Raw genomic sequence first — 20,994 nt, 5'->3', positions numbered from 1 at the left:
TGGAGTGCAATGGCGCGATCTCGGCTCACTGCAACCTCCGCCTCCTGGGTTCAGGCAATTCTCCTGCCTCAGCCTCCTGAGTAGCTGGGATTACAGGCACGTGCCACCATGTCCAGCTAATTTTTTGTATTTTTAGTAGAGACGGGGTTTTACCATGTTGACCAGGATGGTCTCGATCTCTTGACCTCATGATCCACCTGCCTCCCAAAGTGCTGGGATTACAGGCGTAAGCCACTGCACCTGGCCCTTTGCTGGGTTTTATATCGTAGCTGACAGTTTAGCTTAGTAATATGCTATAAATGTCTGACAACTGATAGCACAAATTGTAATGCCTTGCTTATAGGAGGATCTCTGAATATTAAATAGATCTTTGCATCACCAAAGCGGTTTAGTGGAACAAAATTTTCTAGAAAGATACACTATTCGATTTTGTTCTCAAATATATATATTTAACCCAGTGAGAAGTTAGGTAAAAGAATTTGGCTAGCCCTGCCGTCAACATTTTATAATTCTAATTGTGAAAGCAGCATTTAGAGTCATGCTCAAAGCACTTAGATGCTTCTTACTGCAGGTAAAAAAAAATTACTGTCTTCCTCAGCTTTTTAAAACTCACAAAGGTCAAGATCCAAAGTTGGTGTTTGACTTTAAATAACATGAGGTTCTAACACCTACATGGTACATTAATGTGTAATATTAATTGTGTGATCTTTAGGCATTCCTTTAGTACGTTGACATAGAAAGAAAGAATATTGATACAGTAAAGCATTAAAAAAAAAAAAAAGAATCCTAATGATTGAAGATTTGGGGAAAAATAAGACTTCTAGAAATAATATAGGTTATCCTCTTTATGTCATAGTTGACCAAATTTTAGGGTTTCTGTCAGAAAGTTCTGTCCCTTCTGGGAAAGCATGATCATTCCTGTGTATTATCATCAGCTATACAGGAAACAAAGACTAAAGTAATCTGTTGTTTTGGAAACGTAGTTATTTAGTGAGGAAGTATTCTGGGCAGGAAGAATCAGACCCCATTTATAGTGAGTATTTGTTCAATATCTGTGTCTTTAAAAAAATAATAATTCAAGTAGAATTTGAGTTTCCAAAACTGTTTAAAATCAAATATCACTTTGATTTGCTTTCCCAGAGATTAGTAGTGCATACATTACTATTTTTGTGTTTTCAAACTTTACGGTACATCAGAATCACTTGAAGAGCTTTACAAAGAAGATTACCAGACTCATGAATCTGTAAGAATGAACCTGGTCCTTTTCCAGGTGGAAGTGCAATAGCATGAATCACAGCTCACCGCAGCCTCCACCTCCTGGGCTCAAGTGATCCTCTCAGTATCTCGAGTAAATAGGACTACAAATGCATGCCACCATGCCTGGCAATTTTTTTTTTTAAGAGATGGGATTTTGACACGTTGGCTCAGGCTAGTCTTAAAACTCCTGGGCTCAGGCAGTCTGCCCGCCTCTGCCTCCCAAAGTACTGAGATTACAGGCGTGAGCTACCCAACCTCGCCTTTTTTTTTTTTTTTCAGACAGTGTCTCTCTTTGTTGTCCGAGCTTGAATGCAGCAGTGGTGTATTCACTGCAGCCTTTACCTCCCAGGTTCAAGCAATCTTCCCACCTTAGCCTCCTGAGTAGCTATGCAACCACACTGAACTAATTTTTTATTTTTATAGAGGTGAAGTCTCACTCTAGTGAATTTTCTTATTTTACTTTTTAGAGACAAGGTCTCAGTCTATCACCCAGGCCCAAGTGCTGCGGCATGGCCTGGCCCACTGCAGCCTCAAACTCCCAGGATGCTGGGATTACATGCAATCCTCGTGACAGAGCCTTCTGAGAAGCTAGGACTACAAGGCACTTGCCGCTGCTCCTGGCTAATTTTTTTTTTTTTAAGAGATGTGGTCTTGCTGTGTTGCCCAGGCTAGTTGGAGTCCCTTTTAAAGGCAAATAAACATAACCCCTTTTTATCTGTTAAGACTCGTAAGGAATAGAGAAATTAGCATAGAAGACCAAAAAACCAGGGCTTCTAATTCTTAATTCACGAACTTCTTGAAAGTAAATGGAATTTCCATTCCTACTACAATGTTTCCAGAGAAACACTTACTAAATTTTTACAGAGGTCAAAAATAGCCTAATAGGCAAATTACTGTCTCTAACTTAAATTAGATATGGCAGAGCCATTGGCTGTTGTCAGTACCTCAAATAGACAACTGCAATTTCCCTCTTAATTCAGTGTAGCTCATATGTATTTTCTAAATCTGGAACTGACTAGGGCCAGAATCTGAGTCCACTTTTTATTGAGAATATATAAGTCCATGTAGTAGTATAGCAATTTTGCTTTAAAATTTCTCTAATTTGTCTGAGATAATAGAAAGTCCTGTGCCCCTCCCCCCCTTTTCCTTGCTAGGTCTAGGATGAGGCTTTTGGATAGGAACCTTTAAAATAACCCAAGTTCAGTGTGCTCTACTTTTGATTATCCTGTCTTCTCTAAGGAAAGTACATACATACTCTCCTTAGCGAAATCTATATTCTTTAATGTAGCTTTTCTTAAGAGTGCATTGGCACAGTCATTCAGTTTATCTGTTGGCTCCCATGTTAATTCTCAATAGACAGAAATAATATGCTTTTTGAAAAAATTACCACATACAGAGGATAAGTGTCATCTACAACACACCATGACTCTGTGTGTTGCACAAACTACTTGCAATTGCAGCTATTAAGTAGAATCTCTAAAAGGTGAAATTATATGATTATGTGATTGAGTTACTTTACTAGTTTGCTGGACCGTACTTCTTTCTTATTTGTTGAGTGTTGAATTTCATAGGCATTTACTGTATTATAGCTAATCCATCTTTTTTGGGTATTGTAAGATGATTGAACAGACTTAACTCCCAGACTATGTAAAACCTGATCCAGGGCCTTCAGGGGTGAGGGGTCACATTTGTGGTGCAGCTTTTGTTGTAGTGAAAGTGATCCTTTGTAACAAGGAAAACACTGGCCGGGCACGGTGGCTCAAGCCTGTAATCCCAGCACTTTGGGAGGCCGAGGCGGGTGGATCACGAGGTCAAGAGATCGAGACCATCCTGGTCAACATGGTGAAACCCCGTCTCTACTAAAAATACAAAAAATTAGCTGGGCATGGTGGCGCGTGCCTGTAATCCCAGCTACTCAGGAGGCTGAGGCAGGAGAATTGCCTAAACCCAGGAGGCGGAGGTTGCAGTGAGCCGAGATCGTGCCATTGCACTCCAGCCTGGGTAACAAGAGCGAAACTCCGTCTCAAAAATAAATAAATAAATAAATAAACAGGGAAAACACTAAGAGTATTTTTAGTTGCAGTAAATTGAGTGCTTAGCGATTGTAGTTATTCTAATTTGTTTACCTGGAAATGACCATTAAAGTATATGTTATATGCTGATACTAATTTTGAAATTATTGTTTTCAGAGCCTTGCAAAGGACCATCGCATGAAACTTATGCAACAACAACAGGAAGTGGCTGGACTTTCTAAACAATTGGAGCATGTCATGCATTTTTCTAAATGGGCAGTTTCCAGTGGCAGTAGTACAGCATTACTTTATAGCAAACGACTGGTAAGATAAAAGTATGCTATTTAATATACTGTAAAAATGCACAGTAAAACAGTGGAGCCATTGGAATGCTTAAAATTTATTCTGCTTGTGCATAAGTGCTTTTTACCTATTTCTAATATTTATCAAAATATTTTGGTTTAAAAAAGATATTTTTACCTGGCATAATTCAGTTTTAGTCTTATCATGAATTTCTTTTTTGTTCTTTCCAACTATTCACGTCTTCATAGCAACTGAACTTAATACCAAAAATAAGAATGATAGTGAACATTTTCTGATTACCTATGGTGTGCCAGGTACTAATTGTAAGCATTTCCCATATAATGTTTAAACTTTTATCTCATTCTTATGAGATACACCTATTTACCCCCATTCTACAAATGATGAAACTAAGGCATGTGATCATATAACATGCCTAAACATCACACAATAAGAGGAATAGCCAGGGTTTATATGATCTCAGGCATGACCTGAGCCTGTGTTCTTCTTGTTGGCGCTACATGGCAGTCTGTGTTGCTGGATATTTTTGCAGCAGAAAAATAGCTCTGTGATTTGGTGAACCATTTGACATTGGTCTAGAATCTTGCTACTTAACGTGTGACTACCACATCCACATCACTTGAGGATTCTGATCAGAAGAGCTGTGGTGGGGCTTGTGAATTTCTAACAAGCTTGCAGGTGATGCTGATGCTACTTGGTTTGTGGGCTGTGCTTTGAGTAGCAAAGGTATAAAAGACATTTAGTTACATTCTTAAAAATTCTTGCTTTACATTCATTTTATTAAGGATTGAACAGAGATTTATACTCTGAAGTATAGTATAAATTGTAGGGTCAGTTCTAGACTATTGCAATAAAGCAAATATCAATAAGCCAAGCCATACACTTCTTTAAAAGTTTTCCAGTGCATATAAGAGTTTTGACTATAAATACTGTAATCTAATTGTGCAGTAGTATTGTTTTAAAAAACAATATATATACCTTAATTAAAGAATACTTTATTGCTAAAAATGTTAATCATCTGAGCCTACAAGAGTCATAATCTTTTTGCTCGTGGAGAAGTTGATGGCCACTGGGGTTGTGGTTGCTGAAGGTTGGGATAGTTGTGGCAATATCTTAAAATAAGATGACAATGAAGTTTGCATTGATTGATTCTTTTCTAATGAAAGATTTCTCCATAGCATGCAATGATAATTTGATAGCATTTTACCTACAATAGAACTTCTTTCAGAATTGGAGTCAGTCCTCTCAAAGCCTGTAGCTGCTGTATCACCTAAGTTTATGGAATATTCTAAATTATTTGTTGTCACCTCAACAATGATCACAGCATCTTCACCAGGAGTAATTTCTATCTCAAGAAACTACTTTTCTGTGCTCATCCATAAGAAGCAACTGTTCATCCATTCAAGTTTGATCATAAAATTGCAGCAATTCAGTCAAATCTTCAGGCTCTACTTCTAATTCCAGTTCTATTGTTGTTTCTACCACATCTGTAGTTCCTTCTCCACTGAAGTCTTGAATTACTCCAGGTCATCCCTAAAGGTTGGAATCAACTTATTCCTAACTCCTGTTAATGTTGATATTTTTATCTTCTCCCATGAATCACTAAGGTTCTTAAAGGCAACTAGAATAATGAATCCTTTCTAGAAGTTTTTTACTTTACTTTGCCCAGATCCGTCAGAGGAATCATGATGTATGGCGGCTATTAAAATAGCCTTATGTTTTCTGGGTTTTTTTCTTTTTCTTTTTTTTTCTTTTTTTGAGATGCAGTCTCACTCTGTTGCTTAGGCTGGAGTGCAGTGGCATGATCGCAGCTCACTGCAACGTCTAGCTCCCGGTTTCAACCAATTCTCCTGCTTCAGCCTCCCAATAGCTGCGACTACAGGCATGTGCCACTATGCCCAGCTAAATTTTCTATTTTTTGTAGAGACGGGTCACTATGTTTTCCAGACTGGTCTTGAACTGCTGACCGTAAGTGATCCACTTGCCTTAGCCTCCCAAAGTGCTGAGATTACAGCATGAGCCACTGCACCCAGCCACATAATGTATTTCTTAAATAAGACTTGAGGACATGCACCTATAATACCAACACTGAGAAGCTGAGTGTATATTATAAGATGCTTGAACAGACTTAACTCCCAGATTATGTAAAACCTGATCCAGGGCCTTCAGGTGTGGGAGGATCACTTGAGGCTTGGAGTTCAAGACCACCCTGGGCCACAGGGTAAGACCCTGTTGCTACCAAAAGAAAAAAATAAAGACATGAGAATCAGAATAACTTCTTGATTCATGGGCTGCAGAATAAATGTTGTGTTAGTGGGCATGAAAATTACCTTAATCTCCATATGTATTTCTATGAGAGCTCTTGGGTGACCAGTTATATTTGTCAGTGAGCAGTAATATTTTAAAATCCTTTATTTTCTGAGCACTGGGTCTCAAAAGTGGGCTTAAAGTATTTACCAAAATATACTGTAAGTAGGCGTGCTGTCATCCAGGCTTTGTTTTCACTTATAGAACACAAAAGCAGAGTAGATTTAGCATAATTCTTAAGGGCCGTAGGATATTTGGAATGGTCAATGAGCATTGACTTCAACTTCAGGTCACCAGGTGCATTAGTCCCTAGTAAGAGTCAGTCTGTCCTTTGCGGATTTGAAGCCATGCATTGTCTTCTCTGAAATTTCTAGATGGCATCATCTTCCAATAGAAGTCTGAGCAATCTACACTGAAAACGTGTTGTTTAGTGTGCCACCTTCGTCAATGATCTTAGCTAGATCTTATGATTAACTTACTGTAGCTTCTACATCAGCACTTGGTGCCTCACCTTGCACTTTTATATTGTGGAGACTGCAGAATGGATGGCTTCTTTCCATAAATCTCATGGACCAACCTCTGCCACCTTAAAACTTTCTTTTGCAGCTTCCTCACCTCTTGCAGCCTTTATTGAATTAAAGAGTTTTAGGACCTGTCTCTGAATTAGATCTTGGCTTAAGGGAATGTCATAACCGGTTTTATCCTCTGTCAAGACCGTGCAACTTTCTTCCTGTCAGCAATAAGGCTGCTTGGCATTCTCATCATTCATGTGTTCACTGGAGTAACACTTTGGATTTCCTTCAAGAATTTTTCCTTTACATTTGCAGCTTGGCTAACTGGTGCAAGAGGCCTAGCTTTTAGTCTGTCTCAGCTTGAAACATGCTTTCCTCAGTAAGCTTACTCATTTCTTAAGTTTTGATTAGTGAGAGTCATGCAACTCTTCCTTTCACTTGAACTAAGTAGCAACTATTGTAGGGTTATTAATTGGCCTAGTTTCAATATTGTTATGTCTGAGACTAAGGAGGCCTGAGGAGAGGAAGAAAGAATAGCTAAATTGGAGCAATCAGGATACACTATTTATCAATTATGTTTGCTCTTACATGGGCATGGTTTGTGGTGTCCCAATGTCCCAAAACAGTCAAAATATTACCATCAAAGACTACAGATCGCCATAACAGATTATTGTTAAGAATTACCAAAATGTGACAGAGAAACAAAGTGAGCATGTGCTGTTGGAAAAATGGTGCTGATTTTCTCAACGTGGTGTTTTCACAAACCTTAAATTTGTAAAATTCGTAGTATTTACGAAGCACAGTAAAGCAAAGCTCAGTAAAACAAGGTATGCTTGTATTGTTACCTCCAAATCAAGTTTTCTGTCACCTATTCAAAAAAATGGAAGTCCAGAAATTTTCTATACAATTTTAAAATAAGGAGATGTGATTCTGGATAAACATTGTAAAATAACTTCAAATATTGAATGACATCAGAGTTCTATAACTGTTCTTAATCATGAATTGCATTTAATTCTTAGGATTTGTTTTCCTTTCACAATTATCAGAGATACAGTCTCCATCCAGAGTCTTATTTTTTCATTAGTCTTAGTGGAAAACATCTGCATACTATATACCTTCTGTTCTCTGTTACCTACATTTTTCTGAAAGTCAAGTAGAAAAGGGATAGAGGGAATAGAGAATTGTATTTTTCAACCCATCATGAGTATTCTTATATGTGTATGTTATACAGATTATTCACACAATCAGATGAGCATTGTGTCAATCTCCTTATCAATTTAAAAATGTGTTTTTTTCATTCTGTTCTGATTTTGTTTGATTGTATTATGGAGAAAATAAAAATTGGAGATGGGATAAATTAATTTACACAATGATCTGTTGAAATAGGAATGAAAGAGATAGTCATCTATATGATACATAGGAGAAAATAGGAACAGTGAATCATATAGTACCAGTATTAACCATATTCTTGGTTAACTAAACTTTAAAAATCCCATGGAACCCAAGTGAGCATTGATGCATTTCTGTAGCAGCTGTAGATAATAAAGTAATTTGCCTGTAATGCATGCAGAGCTGAGGTTCGTGATTATTTTTAAACATTTAGAAGGATTTTCTAACTTCAGAAAAAGTGAAAATCATTATATTGTATAATTCTGTTCTCCAGAGTTCTGCTTTATAAATATAGCCTTGTTTACTCAGGTTATCCTTTAAATGATGGATTTTATATGCTTAAAAAAAATAAAATGAAATGCCTTGTAGGCCTGAAACCTCAAGCTTGGCTTGCTATTTTAAAAAATTTATTTATATTTTATATATAACACGATATCCATCACCCTACATAGTTACCTTGTATCTGTGTTTATGGTAAGAACACCTAAAATCTATAACAAATTTTTGATATATATTACAATATTATTAATATGGAAGTTTTTTTTGTTGTTGTTGTTCTTTTGTTTTGTTTTGTTTTTCAAGACAGGGTCTCTCTCTATCACACAGGATAGAGTGCACTGGCATGATTGTAGCTCACTGTAGCCTCAAACTCCTAGGCTCAAGTGAGCCTTTTGCCTCAGTCCCCCAGGTAGATGGAACTACACATGCATGCCACCATACCTAGATTTTTTTTTTTTTTTTTTTTTTTTAAAGACAAGGTCATTCTCTGTCACCCCACCTGATCTGGAACTCCAGGTGTGAGCCACCACATCTGGCTGACCTTACAATCTTATTAACTATAGTTCTTACACTGTACCTTACATTTCAATGTTTATTTATTCTACCTACCTGCAAATTTGTACCCTATGACCTACTTTTCTACATTTCCTACCTGCCTAGCCCCTGGTAAACCCCCATTCCACTTTGTCTTCAACTTCTAAAAGTAATCCATGTATAAGAGAAATTATATAGTATTTTTCTTTCTGGGTCTGGCTTATTTCACTTATAGTGAGCTCAAGGTTCTGTTAGCACAAATAGCAGGATTTCTTTCCTTTTTTAAGGTTGAATAATATTCTGTTGTATATATCTAACACAATTTATCCATGTATCATTGGATACAGGTTGTTTTTCTATCTTGGCTACTGTGAATAATGCTGCAGTGACATGGGAGTGCAGATATCTCTACAATATCCTATTTCATTTCCTTTAGTAATACCCAGCAGAGAGATTGCTGGACCTACAGTAGTCCTATTTTTAATTATTTGAAGAACCTCCATATTGTTATTCATAGTGGTTGTACCAATCTGCATTTCCACCTAAAGTGTACCAAGGGTTCCCTTTTTTCCACACTCTGCCCAACACTTGTGTTGTTTTTTGATATTAGCTGGATCCTAACAGGTATGAGGTGATAGTTCATTGCGGCTTTGATTTGCATCTTCCTATTGATGACTGATGTGGAGCACCTTTTTATATGCCTATTGGACATTTTTATATGTCTTCTTTAGAAAAATAGAAATTCAAAGTCTTTGCCCATTTTTAAATTATGTTTATTTGGGTTTTTGCTATTGAGTTGCATGAGTTTCTTACATAGGTTGAGCATCCCAACTGAAATCTGAAATTCTCCAAAATTCAAAACTTTTTGAGCACCATCATGATACCACAAGTGGGAAATTATACACATAAGAATTGAACACAACTTGGATTCATGCACAAAATTGTTAAAAATATTGTATAAAATTGCTTTCAGGCTATGTATATTGTGTATATGAAACATAAATAAGCTTCATGTTTAGACTTGGTCCCTATCCTCAAGGTAGCTAATTATCAATATACATGATACATAAAATGTGTGTATGTGTGTGTATATCTATATATTAACATAAAAACTATCAAGAATCTTACTGACTTCTCTTCCTGGCATGGAGGCATCAGCATGGTGACTGTGAGCTCACTGGATATTGGAGAGGGTTGGGGAATCACTGCAGGCATGAAGCCAGTAGCCACAGATGTGAAGTGGGAGGGAGGAATATAGAGGTGTTCAGAAGAATTAGCCAGTGTCATTTGGATCTTGGTTACATTGAGTAAATAAGTAAATGGATTGAATAAGTAAATAAATATATTGAAGGTAATGGCAGCCTAGTTTCCAGAGAAGGTATTTAGAAAGAAGTTAGGCTAGGAAGGGCCCAAAGATGTATTGGATTGGAATTAAGAGTACAAGTATGAACTTAGAGTTTTATTTTTATTCTTGGACTCAGATCTAGAAATCATTACAGATGTATATGTATCCATCTATATGTGCATATGTATTCATTGTTGGTGTGCTGCATCCCAATAGCACTGAGCCCACTTCTTCCAGATCTTGGTTTCAAAATACTAGGAAAAGAGGGGGAAAGTAAAAGATGTGCCCAGAACATGATGTGATACCAGAAAACTACTGAAATGCTCAGATGATAATGGGGACATGTCAAAGGAAACAGGATTCCAGTGTAAAAGGGCTCCCACTGGGAAAACTAAAAACAAATTTGAGGGTCAAAATAAGTCACTATAATAAATTATAACACACTGAATTAAATAAGAATACATGAGTTTATAATAATATAAATCAGTAAACAGGGTATTTGGGGGAGAAGTTGATAACAAAACAAAAAGTTATGGTTGTAGAAAGAGTAATGGGTATAAAGGAGCACATTTGGTTACTATCATAGAGGTAATTTGGGAGGACTAGTCAGTGGCTGCAAATATGCTGGGTAGAGGATTGATGGGAAACAGAGTATTAGTAAAATCTTAGAATACCTCTTCAACTTTAAGGTTAAGAAATTGAGTAGCAGAATTACAGATCAAGATTAATATCACCAGTGGTTGGACAAGTTGAACATCCTACATTTCCTGGCACATCATCATTTGTGTGGTATTCTTGACAAGAATACTGTAAATAAGTCTGATCAGGAGGAAATATCACCAGGTTAAAAGTCATCCTACAGAATGTAAGGCATAAAATCTTCAAAACACATCAGGGACGTGAACAAAAGAGAAAGTCTGAGCAGTTGAAAAATGAGGCAACGAAGCAACTTGTATTCCTTGATAGCATCATGGAAAAGACTGCTGAAACTGTTGGCGTTTAGATGAAATATTTAAACTGGATGGCTGTGTTGCAACAATTGGTTTATGAATTTGGAAACTGGGATTTAGTTACCCTTGTTTTAGGATATCCATACTGTAGTATTTAGGGGAGACAGGACCTCATGCCTATAGCTTGCTTTCCAAAGTTTTGGAAAAAGACTAATAATGTGTGTAGGAGCAGTTGGGTGAGCACTGCAGCAAATTTGGTCATAAGTTAACACTCGGGGAATTTGGGTGAAAGAAATGTAGGCTTGGCCCCTCCCCTCCCCTCCCCTCTTTTTTGAAATGGAGTTTCGTTCTTGTTGCCCAGGCTGGAGTGCAGTGGCGCCATCTTGGCTCACCGCAACCTCTACCTTCTGGGTTCAAGTGGTTCTCCTGCCTCAGCCTCCCAAGTAGCTGAGATGACAGGCATGTGCCATCACACCTGGCTAATTTTGTATTTTTAGTAGAGACAGGGTTTCGCCTTGTTGGCCAGGCTGGTCTCAAACTCCTGACCTTGTGATCCACTCAAAGTGTTGGGATTACAGGCATGAGTCACCCCGCCCAGCCTATACATATGTTTTAAACATGGAGCCAATGGGATTTGCTGACAGGTTGAATACAGAGTGTGAGAAAAAGGAATCAAGGACTTTTAAGTTGTAGGAAAAAATAGTATTGCCAGTAATCGAGATGGGGAGGATTATAGGAAGAGTACACCTGAGGATAAAAAGTAGTCATGTGTTGCTTGATGACAGGGATGTATTCTGAGAAATAGTGATTTTTGGCACTGTGTGTCATCATAGGATGTACTTACACAAACCTAGATGGTATACCCTATTGCTCCTAGGCTACCAATCTGTACAGCATATTACTGTACTGAATACTGTATGCAGCTATAACATAATGGTGTTTATATATCTAAACATAGAAAAGGTACAGTCAAATAATACAAAGGATTAAAAAATGTTATACCATGGAGGTTGCAGTGAGCCGAGCTGAGATCGTACCACTCCACTCCACCCTGGATGACAGAGTGAGACTCAAAAAAAAACAGTACACCTGTAGGGCATTTACCATGAATGGAGCTTGCAGGACTGGAATTTGCTCTGGGTGAGCAAGTGAGTGGAATGGTGAGTGATTGTAAAGGCGTACGACGTTACTGTACACTACTGGGTACTTTATAAGCACCATACATTTAGACTACATTAAATTTATTTGAAAATATTTTTTTTAATAATAACTTCAGCTTACTTAAAGCTTACTTTAACTTTATAAACTTTAATTTTTTTAATGCCTTGACTCTTGTCAAGAGTCAAGCTACTGTTATTTTAAGATAATAACACTTAGCTTAAAACACAAACATTGTACACATACTTTCTTTCCTTATATCTTTGTATTTATTTACTTTAAAACTTTTTGTTAAAAATCAAGACACAAACACACACATTAGCCTAGGCCTACCCAAGGCTCACATTATTAATACCACTGTCTTACACCTCCACATCTTGTCTTACTGGAAAGTCTTCAGGTGCATAAACATGCATTCAGTTCTCATCTCCTATTAAAATAATCCTTTTTCTGAGACTATCTCTTGAAAGACTTGGCTGAGGCAGTCACTTTTTTTAGTAAGTAGTAGGAATACACTCTAAAATAATGAGAAAAAGTATTATAGTAAATACATAAACCAGTAATATAGTTGTTTATTATCATTATTTGGCAGCACGGTAGGTTTATTTACACCAGCATCACCATAAACACAAGTAATGCCTGGTGCTGTGATGTTACAACAGCTCCAACGTCATTAGGTAATGGGAATTTTTCAGCTTTATTATAATTTATGGGACTACTGTTGTACATGTGGTACATTGTTGACTGAAACACTGCTATGTGGTGCATGACTACATATGGATGTAGGAGAAGAGTGGTCAAAAAACTGAGCCCTGGGCATTCCAGCACATAGCAGTGTGGGAGAGAAGAAAACACCCACAGTGGAGACTGATTGTGCATTGCCAACAAGCAGAGGAATCCCTGCCCTTACTGGAGAGTTTAAAAACAGTGGGGCATTGGAACCTAAATCTATTCTCAGTGGCTCCAAAGGGTAGCAGCTAGTGAAACAAGGGAAAACCATGTGATTATAGTGTGCTGGAAGCCAAATGAAAAAAGTGTTTCCATGAAGGCAGACTGACCACCTGTGTGAAAAACTGCAACAAGCCTAAACATAATGGTCTCAGGAAAGAATGGGTAGGGAAGGATCAGAGATAGTGGACCTAGATGAGACTTGTAGAGTTTTGCTTTAAAAGAAATGGGGTAGTTGATGGTAGGAGAAAAGGAGTCAAGAGTTTTGTTTTTACCTACAAAAACTTAAAGCATATTTATATGTTGATGGGTGTGATCCAGTAAAATGGGAAAATTGGTGATACAGAAAAGGGATGAAAATTACTGAGTAGGCAAGACAGGGTGGGCTCTTCTGCACAAGTGGAAGGCTGGCTTTAACTAGAAACATGGACATTTCATCATCCGTTGTAAAAGGAGGGGATACTGACTGAAAAGTGGTGGAAGTTTGTGGAAGATCTTTGATTATTGCTGATTTTCAGTGAAATGCTAAGCAAGTACATCAGCTAAGATTAAGAATGGGGGAGGAAATACTGGAGGTTAGAAAAGAGAAAAGAAAGTAGGAAATAGTTACTTAGGAAAGTTAGGGAAGTGAATGGACTAGAGAAATGTCGTATGATAGCTAGTCAGCCTTAATGGCCTAGCTGAAGTAAGTGGTCAAGTGTTTGAAGTGAGATCAGTTCAGTGATACTCAGGCAGAAGGTGGGATTTAATCAGGGTAGGTTGTTTTATCTAGGGGAAACGTTGAGGAGAGTGAAGTGAACATACATAATTGAGTGAGTTGATGAGATATATATGCAAGGAAATTATTGGAATTGAAGCTGGATAATGAGGAACTGATGAGATATATATGCAAGGAAATTATTACTGGAATTGAAGCTGGATGATGAGGAACTGAGGGCTAGAGGCAAGGGTAAAGTGATATGAAAGGATGGATAGGTTTGTAGGATTATTGGTATTTGGGCACTAGAGGAAGTGAAAGAAGAATCATTTGGGTTGGATATTGAAATCATCCAAAATTGTGACAGGACTTATGTTGGAGATGGTGATAGTGAACCAAGAACTAAAATCTTCCAAGAACTGAGGGAGAATGACTAGATCCTCACTGATGATTAAGATATGTTAACAACTTTTATTTTACAAATATTTAAGTTAGTGCTTCTACAAAGTTTTATTAATTGTTCAAAAAACCGACTTTAACCTGTCACTTCAAAATAGGTTTAATAGTACAGCTAACTGAGTTATGCCTCAAAACTTTTTAACATGCTTTGGACCTATATATGATTGTTTATTGTGTGTTGATGTACATATCAGAGACTGCTTTTAGGTATTTACTGGGCACTTAATAAATTATTTTCCTAATATTTGGTTGTTTCTCCTTTTTCTTCTAGATTACATACCGGTTGCGGCACCTCCTTCGTGCAAGATGTGATGCGTCCCCAGTCACCAACAACACCATCCAGTTTCACTGTGATCCTAGTTTCTGGGCTCAAAATATTATCAACTTAGGTAGGCCATTACATAACATTTCTCAGAGTGCCCTTTGTTTGTAGATCTCTCAATGATTATGACATGTTACTGAAAATATGGTCTCTTAGGCTGGGCACAGTGGCTCACATCTGTAATCCCAGCACTTTGGGATCACTCAAGGATCACTTGAGCCCAGGAGTTCAAGACCAGCCTGGGCAACACAGGGAGAGCCCATTTCGACATAAGACACCTAAGTTAGCCAAGGGTAGTGGCACATGCTTGTAGTCCAGCTACTTAGAAGGCTGACACTGGAGGATTAAAGAAAATGTCTTTTCTCACATTCAAAATGCTTTGATTATTTTGTTTTAAAAAGGCATGCTGTTTTTGATAGTATTGTATGTATATGGTAACACATACATACAAATATAAACACACATACATGTACAGATAAGAAAACATTCTATAACATTGAATTACAGGGTCTCTAGACTTAGGAATTTAGGTGTCCTGTCCTGTTACCTCAACGCCCCCAAATCTGGTTTGTTCTGTTAGCTTTAAATTTATCAGAATGAGTTAACTTGACTTGTCATTGATAAAGGGTTTTTGATATCTAGAAAGTTTTATTTTAAACTACTTTATTTTTATTGGCTTATCTTCAGAACCATTCAGTAGGAACCTAATGGTTCAATCCTTTATCTTGCTTAGGGAAGACTTTTAATTTTCTTCTTTTGCCTGATCAGGTAACAGTTCTGTAAATTTCTTACTAACTGAAGTATAACATACATACTGACAAGTACCCAAATCTTAAACAGTTAAGTACTGCGTAATGATGTCTCAATCAACTAACTGCATCTATGACTTATAAATACTGAGGTTTTTTTTACTATATCTTTGTATGTTTAGATACACAGATATTTACCATTGTGTTACAATACAATTGCCTACAGTATTATCTAAATAATTCAGTACTATTACGTGCTGTACAGGTTTGTAGCCTAGATTCTACCTAGCAGTAAGCTATGCCATATAACCTAGGTGTGTAGTAGGTTATACAGTATACTTTACATAAGTAAACTGCTGTTTGTCTAAAGATGAAATGGCCTAAATGACACATTTCTCAGAACGTATCCCCATCCTTTAGCAACCCATTGTCTGTTGATTAGCAATCAATATTACCTTTGATTATTTCTTTTTTGGGTGGGGGGGAGCTTATTGTATTTGTTTCAGAATCATCAAAGATGGTTTCTCATCTCCAATGCTAGATTGTGGGTAAAAAAAGAAAATGACTGGAGAAATAGCCCATACTCACTAGGAAAAGAGGAAATAGGCAATCTTACCCATGTAAGGGAAGAACAAAAAGAATCCTGGAAGCAAAGGTGATAAGGAGACCCTTGCAGACTCCTTTAGATACAGACATATGTATATTGATACATAGCAGGAAACTGGAATTATACACACTCATCTTATCAAAAAGAAGCATCTTTAGAATATAAAACGTGTGTAAGTAACTCTTGTTGCCACACTTGACTCTGTCACCACACATTCATCTGTACTCAGAACCCATCACAGGTATAAATCCACACAAGTTGCTCATATATGTAGGGATGTATGTACTTACATCACAATAGGTAAACACACCCACATATAGACATAAGTGTATTTAAGAATTATGTTTAAAACTGTACACGCATAAATGGTTGTAGTTTCAGATAAACCTACTTGAGCCAAAACAAAAACAGGATCTTCTAGTCTAATAGTTTGTGAAACTGATAAAATAAAGTTAAACAATATATTTTACTATAGGATTTCTCCTGTCATTTACAGCACTGTAAATTCATGTACAATGAGATTTACATTGTAAATCTCTAAAGAAGGAGACAAGTTTTCTAAACTTGTTACCCATGGCTTCTGAGAAACAGAGAAGAGTGGTAGGGAACAATATTGATCTAGATGAATATTTTGTTAGTGTCTTGAGTGACTTTGGATAAGTTTTAAAGTCTCTCTAAACCTGAGATCCCTTATGTGTAAAAGAGAATGTTATTGTTTCTTTTAAATATATACATATACCTACCTGTCATAGTGTGAATTACACACAGTAAACATTTAATGAATAACTGTATTTTTAGAATGCATTTGCTTAGTAAATCATAAACATTTGAGTCTCTACTGTTGAAATCAAACTTGGATCTGACTTTTCAAAGGCATCATTAAACTCTTAAAACTAGTTTTTAAGCCAGTCAACATATTCTGTATCAAAAAGTTAACATAATATGTATGCATTGTAAAGGTATAGGAAACTTGAGAGATCACAACTTGTTAATAATAAAGATTTAGAAGTACCTTATGAGATTGTTTTTAGAGCCAGTCTCAGATTTGCTTGTTTTGATATATGACAGCAGTTCTCAAAATATAGTCTGGTACTCTTCCAGGGGACCACAAAGGCCACCCTTTTCCAACTGCATGTCTGAATGAGTGTTGTGCCAGACCTCTATGGACTTCCGTAGGGATAGTGCCGTGTTTGAGAGGCCCAAGAAGAGACTTCAAGCCAGTGAATGAGACATAGGGTTTATTGAGGGAACTTACATATAGGACAGTTCAGTGGCAGTGGTCTGGATGGGAGAACCACCAGCAAGTCGTTTAAATAGCATTTAGCACCCTCTCCCTAGCAACCTCCATGTGGCAACCTTCATTTAACACAAAATAAAAGGCCTCCATCCCCTATATGGCCTGGATTCCACAGGCTGGGCTGGGAGTTCAGATATTCTTCATTGATAAAGAATGAATCTCCGCATTGGCCAATACTGGGTTCTTTAGCTCAGAACTCCAAACACACATTCTTCTTAGGCCGCACAGGTCACTCTCAGGGTACACTTAAGTTATTGCTGTCAGGTGCTGTCTGCCATACAGTGAGACTGAAATTTTTTTCATATATTTTAACCTAACAATATATTATGATAGTGCAGAAACAGATAATGAGATTTCAGCTATTAAGCAAGACATTCAAAGAGATTTTTTAAAATATCAAACAATGCCACTGTTTACCAAATTTTTTATAATACAGTTTTATAAAAACATGTTGTTATGGTTTTATTATTTTTAAATGAATTAGTACTTTTTAAAATTATTTTTATTTCTAATATTATAAATTTTGGTGACTAGAACTTAAATGAACAAAAGCTGTTTGGGGATCCTCTATATTTCAGAGTGTAAAAGGGCTCATGAGACCAGAGAATTCCTTGACAATTCTGACATTCTGCAAAAATAGCCTTACAAAATGTGATATTTCACCACCTATCTGAAAAACTTTTTCTCTTAACCTTTTCTTTCTAATCAGGTTCTTTAGTAATCGAGGATAAAGAGAGCCAGCCACAAATGCCTAAGCAGAATCCTGTCGTGGAACAGAATTCACAGCCACCAAGTGGTTTATCATCAAACCAGTTATCCAAGTTCCCAACACAGATCAGCCTAGCTCAATTACGGCTCCAGCATATGCAGCAACAGGTAATGGCTCAGAGGCAACAGGTGCAACGGAGGCCAGCACCTGTGGGTTTACCAAACCCTAGAATGCAGGGGCCCATCCAGCAACCTTCCATCTCTCATCAGGTAAATTTGGAAGCAGGCCTGTCCTCACTTAGATAATTATAGTATAATTGTGTTGAGCAGCTCAGAATAACAAAGACATCCATTTTCCATCATCTAAATATCTGCATTTATAAAAATTTATCACATTAAGGATCCCTTACTTAATGCCTAGTTTTTATACTTACTTAAAAAGGATTTAATGGTTTATTTAGCTGATAAATCTATTTTCATTTACCTCCCCTTCATTGTCTTGAAATTAAAGCAGAGGATAAATGTTTATATTCCTAAATAACCCAAGCCCTGTGATTGATGGGAAAAGCTGTGTACCTGTAATTCCTATATTAGTGCTTCAGAATGATGACTACATTAAGAATCTGTCCTCTGTGAGAATGCAGTGTTTAGAAAACCACATTGCATCTTAGAAACAAGGGCAGAGTGAAATAGAAAAGGGCAAAAGTGTGGTTAATTATAATCTACCTTTTTCAAACTTTATTTCTGAGCCAATACACTATTTACCATTTTTATTTTTACTACAATCTTTTTTTGCTGGGGGGTGGTGGTGGGCAGAGTCTCACTCTGTCACTTTAGGTGGGAGTGCAGTGGCACGATCTCAGCTCACTACAACTTCTACCTCCCAGGTTGAAGTAATTCTCATGCCCGTCTCAGCCTCCCAAAATGCTGGGATTACAAGGATGAACCACTGTCCCTGGTTTCAGTCCAGTTTTTAAAGATAAAATGTGTATATATATATATTTGCTTGTTTTTTAAAGACAGGGTTTCACCATGTTGGCCAGGCTGGTCTTGAACTCCTGACCTCAGGTGATCCGCCCAACTTGGCCTCCCAAAGTGCTGAGATTACAGGCGTGAGCCACCATGCTCGGCCCTTTTTTGTTTTGTTTTGTTAGTTTAACTCTCCTGTCAGGTTACATGTGGGCAGACTTAGATTTAATACAAGTTTAGTAAGGAACATAAAGTCTAATTTATATAATTTGTCTGTTGTTTTCAGTTACATCATTTATTTATATACTCTTTTTTTTTTTTTTTTTTTTTTTTTTTTTTTTTTTTTTTTTTTTTGAGGTGGAGTTTTGCTCTTGCTGCCCAGGCTGGAGTGCAGTGGTGCCATCTCGGCTCACCACAGCCCCTGCCTCCCAGGTTAAAGCGATTCTCCTGCCTCAGCCTCCCAAGTAGCTGGGATTACAGGCATGTGCCACACCCAGCTAATTTTGTATTTTTCGTAGACGGGGTTTCTCCACATTGGTCAGGCTGGTCTTGAACTCCCAACTTCAAGTGATCTGCCCGCCTCAGCCTCCCAAAGTGTTGGGATTACAGGCATGAGCCACCGCGCCCGGCTATGTATACTCTTTTTCTGCAAAGAATTTGAAGTGATTTACAGTATAGGATACAAATGAAATTGAGCAGAGTTTACTAAGAGTCAAAGTGTGCGGACGTAGGCTAAGAATTCTCATACCGAAACAGACAACCAGCTCAGAACTTCTTGCTAACCAAAGCAAAAAGGAAACAAGAATAATATGGATATTGCTATCTAATAAAAGGAAAACATACCAATTAATTAGGGAGAGAAAGTTTTAATAGTATTTTGCTAGCACTAAGAGGAATACTTAACATGGTTCTTTATGAAAAAGCAATTAAATGGCATAATGCAATTTTTTGGGTAGAAATTTAAAAAAATAGAAATGGTCTTTCTTTATATGGGACTCATACTTAAATCCTCAGTAAAAGTTGTGGGCATTTGTAGATGCAGAATGTGTTACGTGGTATATGTAAAGGTCTGAGGTAATGTATTTGAGGTTTTTAATAATTTGGCTAATAATCCTAATAATTTGACTAAGAAGGTATGTAAAATCCAAGGGAATATTAGCATGGCTGTTTAAAACTTCATTTCAAGCCAAATTCCTAAAAAAATTTAGTGTCAAGCAATGTAAAAGATCTTTGAGTGTTCCATGGGAAGATAATTTTATACTTTATATACTAGGAGTATACCTAGCAGAGTAGAAATTTTGTTAAGAAAATTGAAGGCAGAATGACATATTTCCGATAGACTGCAAAGATGACTAAAATTTTTCTGAAGCTAGATAATGGAAACAAGAAGATATTAGAATGCCCAGTGCTACACATTTGCATGTATTAATATTTACCTTCTAAATATTTAGTAGTTTATTGACAACAAAAGGAATGAATCCATCATTTGAGTTAAATGCCTTTTCACTAAAGAAGTCAAGAACTGGCTGGGCACAGAGGCTCATGCCTATAATCCCAGGACTCTGGGAGACTTGAGGTAGGAGGATCACTTGACTCCCGGAGTTCGAGACCAGCCTAGGCAACATAGGGAAACCTCCCCCACTCCCATCTCTACAAAAATAAAAAATTAACTAGGTGAGGTGGCACATGCTTGTAGTTCCAGCTATCTTGGGGGACTGAGATAGGAGGGATTGCTTGAGCCTGGCAGGTCAAGGCTGCAGTGAACCATGATCACGCATCTGCACTCCAGCCCAGTGAGAGAGCAATACGCTGTCTCAAAAAAAGTAACCAAGGCAGTTAATAGACACTATGTGAAAATAGTTATATAAGCAGTGACAAAAGGAAGTGACTTGAGCCTTTAGCCTGATTTTCTCAGAAATTTTATTTTGATTTTATTTCAGTCTCTACAATTTAGTGCTATAATCTGTATAGTCTCTATTATATAACCTAATTTTCACAGTTAGAACAAAGTACTCTTCACATACTGCAGTTCTTACATCACATACTGTTCTTTTTCTGTCAGTTTTTGAAAATTTCCTGCAGTTTCTTTCACATTCTCATCACTTCTTTTTTTTTTTTTTTTTTTTTTTTTTTTTTTTTTTTTTTTTTTTTTTTTTTTTTTTTTTTTTTTTTTT

The 20,994-nt window shown here is 37.1% G+C and overlaps 1 protein-coding gene across 1 annotated transcript in view; it reads left to right on the top strand.

Annotated features, from left to right (window-relative positions):
- The window catches only part of TRIM24 (tripartite motif containing 24), a 117,285-nt gene that overhangs the window by 73,173 nt on the left and 23,118 nt on the right, over positions 1–20,994 (top strand). Inside the window, exons 6-8 of the mRNA XM_017504308.1 lie at positions 3,435–3,593; positions 14,440–14,557; positions 17,853–18,121. Of these exons, the coding sequence (XP_017359797.1) occupies positions 3,435–3,593; positions 14,440–14,557; positions 17,853–18,121 (546 nt within the window). The remainder of the gene's footprint in view (positions 1–3,434; positions 3,594–14,439; positions 14,558–17,852; positions 18,122–20,994) is intronic.

The sequence above is a fragment of the Cebus imitator genome, unplaced genomic scaffold (assembly GCF_001604975.1).
Source record: "Cebus imitator isolate Cc_AM_T3 unplaced genomic scaffold, Cebus_imitator-1.0 Scaffold319, whole genome shotgun sequence".
In the NCBI taxonomy this organism is placed as follows: Eukaryota; Metazoa; Chordata; class Mammalia; order Primates; family Cebidae; genus Cebus; species Cebus imitator.
This window is presented reverse-complemented; position numbering and strand designations above follow the sequence as displayed.